The sequence below is a fragment of the Engystomops pustulosus genome, chromosome 9 (assembly GCF_040894005.1).
Source record: "Engystomops pustulosus chromosome 9, aEngPut4.maternal, whole genome shotgun sequence".
NCBI classification, from domain to species: Eukaryota; Metazoa; Chordata; class Amphibia; order Anura; family Leptodactylidae; genus Engystomops; species Engystomops pustulosus.
The window spans coordinates 30887914-30900307 of NC_092419.1; the positions used below are offsets into that span (position 1 = coordinate 30887914).

Genomic DNA, 12394 nt, shown 5'->3' on the forward strand with positions numbered 1-12394 from the left:
GTGCGGTTTCAGAAAAAGCAGTACAGTGGTTTTTTTTGGTTTTTTTTTAATATTCTGGAAAAAGTATTTTAATCTTACGGCTGGATTCAAACTGGTGCATGTGTGTTGCGTATCGATTGTGTTGTTTCCGTTTTGTGTCTTCTTCCAAAAAATTAAAACGTAAGGCATCCGTGAAAATTAATGAACCACATGACAAACAACGTCTGTGTGAAAGAGTCCTAAGATGAGAATTAACTGATTTTTAAAGTGTATGAGAGTTACAGATAACTTAAATATCTGATGCTGGACACCTATGAGAGAGTATCCCATATTCATACTGCAGAGTGTCGGACATTTCTCTGGAATTAAGACTGGACCATTTTGTGGATTTGTGGCTCCCCAACAGCTATGCAAGTACCTCCTATTCTTTGGATAGGGGATAACAATAATACTTGGTACAACCCTTTAAAGGGAACCTGTCACGAAGAATGTGATTTTCAGCTGGTGACAGGTTCCAATAGCCTGTGCTGTGCCCCTGTCAGCATTCAGAATCCTGAGTCAGGAATCTACTTGCTTACTGAACAATAGATTCCACAATTGTAACTCATCCCTAATCACCTTTTACTAGTTTCTGAAACATAACCTATCAATTTGTATACATATATATACACTAATTAGCCGCAGGGCTACTGGGGCATGGAGAAGCCTCTGTAAACTCTGGGCCTAAGGCTACTCCATGCCTGCGTAGCCTCTGCAGAGGCGTCCCCTGCACGTCCATGCTGCCTGCGAATGCAGCTACGTAGCCCACACAGGCGCAGTGGCTCCCGCCGTGTCACAGGGCCTACCGGCCTTACTGAGCCACAGAGAGGCGCCAGTAGCCACCACACGCTCAGGGGCGTTGGGTAGTCATAGCCTCGGGAGCCTCTGCAGCTAATAAGCATGTAGATAAAATAAAGTTTAAGAACGGGTAGGTTAGGTTTTAGAAACTAGTAAAAAGTGATTTGCCTAATATACCATCAGGTAAGTAGATTCCTGACTGTAGGTATCCGTTAAGGCAGAAACTGTGACTATTGTGGCGGCGGTCCGATTATTACAGATGTTAGGTATTTGACGCTCTGAACGTGTCCATGTGAATAGCGCCTAAAGCTGATAGCACACAAGTATTACACTGACTGCAGGTCTGATCAGCTGAACTAATACCATTATACAGGAGGTCCATAGGGTGATCAGACACAAGTCCAGGCTGTGATTTCCGTATAGATGAATTTGTGCTACATGAAAGAAGTGATCTCTGTTCCTTCCAGAGAAGACTGTTCGCTCCTCGGGATGTTCCTGGACTGCAGGTCTTCTCCTGGACTGAGGATTTTGCTCATGGCGAGCCTGTACTTTTGTGACATGATGTTGTACAGCATGGGGTTCATGGAGGCACTTAGGTAAAACAGAACCATAGAGATGAGGTTGAAGTACTGTGACAGATGATAAAACTGCTCTTCTTTTGGTCCAGCTTGGGCAAACAAGATCCGGCCAATGTGGTAGGGCAGCCAACACAACACAAAGGACAACACGACAAGCGCTGGAAAACACAAGACCATTATATACATGTAGAATATAAAAATGTTACATTGTGCTTTATTATATTTTAGCTGATAATTTTAGAGGTAATTTTATGTCTTCAGGTCTGTTTCCATTCAGGTGTGATAATTGTGATAATATGCTAATTTACCAAAGAGGCTACTGAGGCATGGAGTAACCGGAGCTGAGGCTACACATAGTGGCTATTCCACGCCACAGTAGCCTCCTTGATCCTCCTACCCAGATATCTTCGTCCGCGTAACCGGCGTTTGCGCATGTGTATAACGCAGGCCGCCGGCTGCGTGGTCTCGGGTCCGAAGCCAGAGCTACTGCGCAGAACGCCGGCTTCGCGGATGAAGGCACGTAGCTCCTCGTAGCTGTGTGCTGAAGATATTTGGCACCACCTTTAACATGTCCTCTATAAAATGGATGGAGCCAGAACTGCCTTTTGGAACTTTCGGGCCCATAACTGGCAAATTTTGTGCCAATACAAAAGGCACTTGGCAGTAAATATATTGCAGCCTCCCCACTCATCTACGTTTTTTAAATGATTTGACCTTAAGTGCATAAAAACAGTAATATAGAGAAACTATAACATAGCCAAACTTATGGAAATATTTGGGACAATAAAAGCTCACTCTTAGATAAAGAATCTTACTACATATATACAGAACCAGAACCAAGCGGACTACAAAGATACTGCATGGGAGCCAATTTTAGTACATAGAAATAACAATGGAACCAAAGATTACTACATAAATAGAGCACCAAAACCAAGATTACTACATAGCTATGTTACCAGAACCAGGGTTACTACAAAGATACGGCACGGGAACCAAGATTACTAGATATATACAGCACCATATATATGTCAGCCATTAAAGGGTTAATCCTTCAGAATCCTGTGGGTCATAGATGCAGTGATGTCATAATTCCCACTTCCCTCTGAATCTGACATATCGGAAGACAGATAATGCAGATAGTGGGTGGTGAGACGTCGAGGCGTGAAGATTCGTGGATTTATGGAACCCTGGACCTATGGACCTCTAGACGTGTGGACACCTGGACGTATGGACCGCTGGACCTCGGGATCCCTGGACACCTGGCTCCCTGGGTGACATATTTATTGGTAGTAGCCTTCTAAGCCCAGAGGAAGGGCGATCCTTCAGCCATGGGTTCCCTAGAGGTTTCCTCCACAGGGGGTTTTTCCTCTCCTGAGTGCTGAAGGGTGACTCTTTGTGAGTCGAGGGTCTGCCATGGGATTGGGATTATAAATAAATATTTGGTAATTTAGTTCCCAATTATTTGTTTTGTCTATTTATTGGGTCTTCTTTGGTTGAATTCATTTTTCTTGGGGGTTTCATGGGCAGGTCAAACAAAGGTCTGTACATATCACATCTCACAGGGTCATAAGGGAAAGTAGTCCAGTAATTGCCCCTATGGATGAATCTGCCCCAGTGGTTGCCCCTTATGTACTGTGCAGTAATCATGTGTACACACATCCCCAGGGTAACAAGGCCTAGCATATGCTATGACTGTCCTGATTACCCATAGCAACCAATCACAGCACAGCTTTCAAAGTTCTTTCTTAAAATGAAAGCTGCTCTATGATTGGTTATATGTTTATTGATATACAGTTATATATCACAACCATTTCCACAACAAGAAAAGAATATGAAAACAAAATATCCGTAGCCCGAGCTTAAGAAAACCGGGGTGTCATCTGCACCTAACGGCTGACACCTCAGTGCACCACCCACGGTCAGAGTGAGCTCTGATCACAGGTGTTAACCTATTAAATGTTGCGGTCAGCGCGACTTCAGTACTCAAATGCCTCCTGGGAGATTCGGGAGGTACCGATCATTGCTATGACAAATCTCAGGTCCAATCATGACCCCAGGGCTGTCCATAGTTGTGATCTTACAGTCTCTGTGTCAGCCTATGCCTCTGACAGTAATAATAACCAGCAATACATCAGTACTGCAGAATATTATAATAAACTGGATGATTGCTTGTTCATGTGCCACAGTGGGACTAATAAAAAAGTGTACTGATATGAGTTCTCTGTATGATCAACTGTATTGATTTGTGGGTGCAGAAGTCCACATATGACCCCCCTATACTGATATGTGGGTACAGATTACCCTATATGACCTCCCCTGTACTAATATGTGAGTGCACAGGACCCTGAATTACTCCCCCAATACTGATATGTGGGTGCAGAAGTCCACATATGACCCCCCTATACTGATATGTAGATGCACCAAATCCTGTATGTCCCCCTGTACTGCTATGCGGGTGAAGAGGACCCTCCTCCATACACACCTGAGCAGTCTGAACCTACAACCATAGAGTAAACCCCTTCAGGCCTGCTGTTTACTATTGCCATGGCAACTGACCTGCTCCCTCACATACACACGCACATTACTGACACATGATCTACATACACACACACACACAGTACTGACACATATTCTACTATTCTACACACAATCCCACACACACACCTCACTGGCACATGCTCTATGTACACACACACACACATTACTGACACATATTCTACATACACACACATTACTGACACATTCTCTACATACACACACATTACTGACACATATTCTACATACACACACACACATTATTGACACATGCTCTACATACACACACACATACACACATCACTGACACATTCTCTACATACATACACACATTACTGGCACATGTTCTACATACATACACACACATTACTGGCACATGTTCTACATACATACACACACATTACTGGCACATGTTCTACATACATACACACACATTACTGGCACATGTTCTACATACATACACACACATTATTGGCACATGTTATACATACATACACACACATTACTGGCACATGCTCTACATACACACACATTACTGGCAAATGATCTACATACATACACACACATTAATGGCACATGTTCTACATACATACACACATTACTGGCAAATGAGCTACATACATACACACACATTACTGCCACATGTTCTACATACATACATACATACATTACTGGCACATGTTCTACATACATACACACACATTACTGGCATATGTTCTACATACATACACACATTACTGGCAAATGATCTACATACATACACACATTGCTGGCACATGTTCTACATACATACACACATTACTGGCACATGCTCTACATATACACACACACATTACTGGCAAATGATCTACATACATAGACACACATCACTGGCACATGCTCTACATGCACACACATTACTGGCAAATGATCTACATATATACACACACATTACTGGCACATGCTCTACATATACACACACACATTACTGGCAAATGATCTACATACATACACACACATTACTGGCACATGCTCTACATACACACACATTACTAACATGTTCTACATACATACACACATTACTGGCAAATGATCTACATACATACACACACATTACTGGCACATGCTCTACATACACACACATTACTAACACATGCTCTACATATATATACACACATCACTGGCAAATGATCTACATACATACACACACATTACTGACACATTCTCTACATACACACACATTACTGGCAAATTCTCTACATACACACACTATATATACACACATATTAATGAAACATGATTTACATATAAACATACATACATACACACACTTGCTGTACATACACACACACGGTGGCGATCCAACAGAGAATGAGGGTCCCATTCTCTATTTAGGTGGAGCGGCAGTTTGAGTATGCATCCTGCTGCTCTATTCTATAGAATGAGAATGCTGAAAATTGCAAAGCACAGCGCTCAGGTATCTCCAGCACTTTTATAGCCAGTGAACGGAAGTGCTGGAGAGACTAGTGCTGTACTCATCAATTTCCAACACTCTCATACAAGACGCATGCTTGACCTGCTGCTCCATAAATTAGTGCGAATGGGACCCTTAATCCCCAAATATCTGGGAGTCCAAGCCTTTAAAACCCTTACTGATCAACTTGTTACCCCCTACATAATAAGCGATAGCTGATGGGTAAGATTATAACGGCTGGATGTTCAATTCTGATTTCTACCATAGGGACCTCATGTGGATTGGATCACCGTTCATATCCAAGATCCCAATTTACGCTGTGTTCAGTGGATATACTGTGGGCCACATTTTTCACTTTTGGGCGCCTAAGTGTAGTAGTTGCGCCTAAATTCGGGAGCACTGTTTTGCCAGAATTATCACAAGCTACAACCATCTGTGATAAGTATATTTTCTGCCTCTTATTAATCACTTTACTTTAACACAGTTTAGGCGCAATTTTGGCGCAGTTTAGGCGCAATGTTAGATTCGGGCACTTACATGTCATCCTGCTACAAGCTCCTCTCTGCTTCTCCCACAGCCCAGAATGAAGATAACACTCACAGCAGCACCCAGGTGTGTGACACCCAGCACCCAGTGACCTCCTCAGCAGGGGCTACTCCTGGAGGGGATCCCCCAGTGCTGGTCTCCTGCTGCACCCCTGTAATTCTGCACAGTATCCCCCTCAGACACACTGGTGATACTGCGCAGAATTACATGGGGGACACTTGTTTGCAGTATCTGCAAAATTCTGCAAGCTTCTGCAAACTTGTGCAAACTTCTCTTGCTCTTGCTGTGAGCTCAGGTTTTGCAGAATATTTTGTAAATAGAAGGTGATGAACTGTAAATAGAGTCTGCAGCTCCTGTCTGTAATGTATCTAATTGTATCTATTATATGTTCCAGTGTCTGGCTGAGCTCTGCTGCTAGAAATGAGCTGTTCTGCAAAGGGCTCAGTGCTTTCTTCTCAGATAACGCCACCTTCGGGCTGGAGTGTTTTTGCGCCCGTTTTTGCGCCTAAATGCAAAAGTCGCACGTGATGAATATCATTAGGCGCAGCAAAACATCTGGAATTGAACGATAGATGAGGGAAAGGTGGTTATTTTAGCTGCACGGCTAATTTGACGTTTAATCGCAAAAATGGCGCAAAAACGGTGCGCCTAAACGAAAAGGCGCAAAAACAACAGAAAAAACAAGTGATAAATGTGGCCCATTCTGCAAAACCTGAGCTCACAGCAAGAGCAAGAGAAGTTTGCACAAGTTTGCAGAAGCTTGCAGATACTACATACAAGTGTCCCCCATGTAATTCTGCACAGTGTCTGAGGAGAATACTGTGCAGAATTACAGGGGTGCAGCAGGAGACCAGCACTGGGGGATCCCCTCCAGGAGAAGCCACTGCTGAGGAGGTCAGTGGGTGCAGGGTGTCACACACCTGGGTGCTGCTGAGGAGGCCACTGGGTGCAGGGTGTCACACACCTGGGTGCTGCTGTGAGTGTTATCTTCATTCTGGGCTGTGGGAGAAGCAGAGAGGAGCTTGTAGCAGGATCACATGTAAGTGCCCGAATCTAACATTGCGCCTAAACTGCGCCTAAACTGTGTTAAAGTAAAGTGATTAATAAGAGGCAGGAAATATACTTATCACAGATGGTTGTAGCTTGTGATAATTCTGCCAAAACAGTGCGCCCGAGTTTAGGCGCAACTACTACACTTAGGCGCACAAAAGTGATAAATGTGGCCCCATACGCTATACGCTGTATATGGGTAGATAGTGCTGAATCCACACACAGCCTTTCACGAAAAATCTCAAGTTGTACTGCCACGAAGAGTTAAACGATACTGGGCATGAAAATCTGATTCCACAAATTACTCCCCATCCTTCATCCAATTACTCACCTCTCACTGACATTTGTGTCTCAGCCTGAAGCCATGAGCCATGACGGGATGTGATACAGGTTTCCCCCCCCCCCTATTATTAATAGACTGGGATGTTTTATGAAAAAGATTTCCGCTAAAGAAAAATGAACAGTACCTTCTATGAATGGCTACACAGCTGGCGTAACACACTGTGCCGGGAAGGTCTTTGATCGTCTCGTTACAATGTGTTCTGCACAGGACAATCTCCAAACCTAACGCAATGACCTGGTTGTAGAACAAGACTGGGAAAGCTTTTATCTTTATTTCTTCTTGTAACTGAGAAACTTCCATTACAAATATGTCTGTGTAACGGAGCCGGCTGCTTTCTGGGCCCAGTCATAGAGAGTAACCTGCTCAAATACCACCCTCCTATAAATATCATCCTGGGGGATTGTGTGGTAAGATTTTATTACCGGTACCTTTTTTTTAAAAATCTATCTCATCTATCTATCTATTTATCTATCTATCTATCTATCTATCTATCTATCTATCTCATATCTATCTATCTATCTATCTATCTATCTATTTATCTATCTATCTATCTATCTATCTATCTATCTAATATATATCTATCTATCTATCCATCTCCTATCTATCTATCTATCTATCTATCTATCTATCTATCCATCTCCTATCTATCTATCTATCTATCTATCTATCCATCTCCTATCTATCTATCTATCTATCTATCTATCTATCTATCTATCTATCTATCTATCTATCTCCTATATCTCTCTCATATCTATCTATCTATCTATCTATCTATCTCATATCTATCTATCTATCTCATATCTATCTATCTATCTATCTATCTATCTATCTATCTATCTCCTATCTATCCATCTATTTATCTCATATCTATCTATCTATCTCATATTTATCTATCTATCTATCTGTCTATCTATCTCATATCTATCTATCTATCTATCTATCTATCTATCTATCTCATATCTATCTATCTATCTATCTATCTATCTCCTATCTATCCATCTATCTATCTCATATCTATCTATCTATCTCATATTTATCTATCTATCTATCTATCTGTCTATCTATCTCATATCTATCTATCTATCTATCTATCTATCTATCTATCTATCTATCTATCTATCTATCTATCTACCTATCTAATATCTATCTACCTATCTCCTATCTATCCATCTATCTATCTCATATCTATCTATCTATCTATCTATCTATCTCCTATCTATCTCATATCTATCTATCTATCTATCTATCTATCTATCTATCTATCTATCTACCTATCTATCTCCTATCTATCCATCTATCTATCTATCTATCTATCTATCTATCTCATATCTATCTATCTATCTATCTATCTATCTATCTATCTATCTATCTATCTATCTCATATCTATCTATCTATCTATCTATCTCATATCTATCTATCTATCTATCTATCTATCTATCTACCTATGTATCTCCTATCTATCCATCTATCTATCTCATATCTATCTATCTACGTGCATACTGCGGTATGGCGGGCATACATCGTGTGAATGTAGCCTAAGGGTGATTGCCGTGTGCAGTGTGCACCAGATTATTGAAGACCATTCGCCCTAATATGACGGTGTTATATAAATAAAAAATATCATTATATTAATCTGGCGCACTTGTTTACCTCACTAATGATAACTCAATAAAATAAGTGACTTTGAACAAGTGAGGTAATGACCGACCACAACTGGTCCTATGACCATCAACACCACTGGCCTTACTAAGTACTCCAGGCACAGACTACCCCTACATTGTTGGAATAGGAATCCAGAGGAAGGTAAGAACCCTTTGGGGGGGGTTTTCTTGCTATCAGCCCGGCGCAGTGGGATTTTCCAGGATTCTGTTCACAAAAATAGAAAGCTTTGTTAAAGGAGCAGTGGTCAACATAGAGAACTGCTATACAGGCAGTCCCCTACTTAAGGACACCCGACTTACAGACAACCCATAGTTACAGACAGACCCCTCTGACCTCTGGTGAGGGTCTCTGGATTCTTTACTATAGTCCCAGACTGCAATGATCAGCTGTAAAGTGTCTGTAATGAAGCTTTATTGATAATCCTTGTTCCCATTACAGCAAAAAATGTTTAAACCCCAATTGTCACTTGGGCCAAAATTCTTTTTGTCTGGTTCTACAATTATAAAATATACAGTTTCGACTTACATACAAATTCAACTTAAGAACAAACCTCCAGACCCTATCTTGTACGTAACCCGGGGACTGCCTGTATAGGGTTTATAGAGTTGTCAGTATTCGACTGTGTTCAGACTACTCTCACTATGGTCATGTAGTGAGGCCCCACATGGAATGCAGGACCCCCAATCTAGTAAGATTTCAATCCCAGTGCTTTATTATGTAAGAATGTATATATGGAGGTGACTCACCCAACATCTTTACTGTCTGTTTGTGTTGTTTCTCTCTATTGGCGGCAGTGGGGCCATGTATCCCATGCTTGTTCTTCCAAAGCTTCCTACAAATGAGTCCATAGAGAAGCAACAAAAATACAACAGGAATGAAAAAATACATGGTGGAGACCCATGTCATGATATAGAGAAGGCCATTTTTGGCAGCACTGTCCATGTATTTGCATTCGTTAGTCTCTTCTGGTTGAGTCTCTGAGCGATGTTCTACACCAATGAGAAACAAAATCGGTCCGGCGGTGATGGAGGCGATGATCCACAAGAACACGATGATGATCCTCACTCTCTTCTTAGTGATCATGATTTTGGCCTTAAGGGGGAAACAAATGGCGAGATACCTCTCCACACTTACAGTCGTGATGTGAAGAATCGTACAGTAGGTGCAGGTCTCGCTCAGGTAGAACAAAAACTTGCAGACAAAGTTCCCAAAAATGTAAGGTTTGTATTTCCAAATTCTGTACAAATCCGATGGCAGACCTAGAAAAATCAAGATGTCCGACACTGCCATACTGGAAAGGTACATGTTAACGGTGGACCTCATGTCCGTGTACCTCTTGAAGATCAAGATTGTTATCAGATTCCCTGTTACGCCCAACAGAAAGAGCATAATGCAAATGATGGTGACCGGAACTAATATGTAAATTTCAAAAAGTGCATCTGTCTTATCCAGAGAGATGGTTTCATTACTCCCAGGTCCGGACTTGGTCTGGTTGGCCTTCATCTTGTCACTTCCCTCTTGGTAGAGTCTGGAGAGAGTCTTTGGGATTGATATCCAATAATATGTTCTCAGACACAGTTTCCATCGAAAAGAGGCCAAATATAATAAATATATTTTTATCTATAAGTAGATATTTTTGGCAGGTCCCTGTTTTCCGAAGCAAAAGTTGGAGGTTTGTCTGGAGCTTCTGTTTCAACTCTTTTTTTCCGATGTGCGTCTTGATGTGCGTCCTGACACAGAAAGCCCTGCAGGACTTGGAGAGGACCTGACCTTATTTGATAGTAATGTACTTTAATGCACGATTAGTGGATTAAACACATGCCCTTCTGTGCTTAACAGTCCATTACCCTTTGCAAAATCTCATTTGTCACCATTTTTGAACAAGTCTTTATTACACTTTACATGAAGCATGAAAGATAAATATGTATATTTAGTCATCTGAGAGAGCCTCATGACACAACGCTTTACTAATACATTGCCCAAGAGGTCACTAATTCAATTGTGATGCTACTTTATTTCTACATATAAAATACGTTCTACAAATGTTTCATGTTAAAGGAAATATGTTGAAATGTGAAGAATGTTATCTGTAACTCCTTACACCCAGTTTTCTATATTAGAGGATAATGGTATAATGGTATATATATATATATACATATACAGTATATATATATATCTATACACACACACACACACACACACACACACACCGTATATACTCGAGTATAAGCCGACCCAAGTATAAGCCGAGGCCCCTAATTTTACCACAAAAACCTGGGAAAACCTATTGACTCGAGTATAAGTATATAATATAGTATATAGCAAGCACCTGCCCCCCAGTATATAGCCTGCCAGCTCATATCCCCCAGTATACAGCCAGCTCCCTGCCCCATTATAAAGCCAGCAGCGGGGGGAAGCCAGGAAGGTGAGTTTTGATATATTTTTCATTACTCGAGTATAAGCCGAGTTTGGGTTTTCAGCACATTTTTTTGTGCTGAAAAACTAGGCTTATACTCAAGTATATATGGTATATATAATGATAGCGGTACATCAGATATTCCTATCCTCCCCTTTCTCTTGTCTGGTGTCCGCTGTGCTCCCACTATCTTCCCCTTGTCCTGTAACTGGGCAGTTTCACCTGGCGGGGGTGCTATAGCAATTGGGGTCATTAGAAGGCAGTCCTGGGGTAGCCCGATATATATTCCACCATATGTCCTCATGTCAGCCCCCTCCATGAGTAAGGGTACATTCACACAGCGGTATGCCCGCCGTGCGGGCATACCGCCGTGTGCTGGAGAGGAGGAGGAGGCGGCCCCTCCTCCCTCCATAGAGAATAGTGGCGCACGGCCGCACACACGCCAAAAGATAGAGCATGCTCTATCTTTTTGCGGTGTGTGGGCCGAATCGGTGCCACACATGTGTGGCACCATATCGGCGCCGCGCCGCTATTGCCGTCTATGGGGACGTACATGCGGCCGCAAATTTGCGGCCGCATGTACGTCCCCGCAGACGGCCATGTGAATGTGCCCTAAGGCTACATTCACATTTGCTGCTGTGAATGTGACCTTATTCTAAGTACATGTTCCCTGCACAGGGGAAGAGTGACGTGTTACCTTACTGTACTTGTTCCCCTTCTGTGTCTGACACCAATCGGTGCTAATAACAGCTCTTCTACCACTGCTCTGCCCCTGTGTCAGTCCTCACTGTTGTTCCAGTATTCTATTCATGAGTTATCAAGCTTGGACCAAATAGTCACTGTCTTCTTCTCATCTCTTAGAGCCAGGGATTGTGGGTGAGAATTTAAGAAGTACTTGAAGATATAAGACTACAGCGCAAGATGTGACTGGAGTATCAGAGATGTTATAACAGCAGATTGATATTCCAGTCAAATCCACAGTTTAAGTAATCTG

The 12394-nt window shown here is 42.0% G+C and overlaps 1 protein-coding gene across 1 annotated transcript; it reads right to left on the reverse strand.

Moving 5' to 3' along the window:
- Positions 1 to 364: 364 nt before the first annotated feature.
- Positions 365 to 10487, reverse strand: LOC140076443 (growth hormone secretagogue receptor type 1-like). The gene is made up of 2 exons (XM_072122972.1): positions 9731 to 10487; positions 365 to 1552 (listed from the first exon to the last, which is right to left on the reverse strand). The coding sequence occupies exons 1-2, from the start codon at positions 10485 to 10487 to the stop codon at positions 1251 to 1253; spliced, it is 1059 nt and encodes a 352-aa protein (XP_071979073.1). The 3' UTR covers positions 365 to 1250.
- Between the last annotated feature and the right edge of the window lie 1907 nt (positions 10488 to 12394).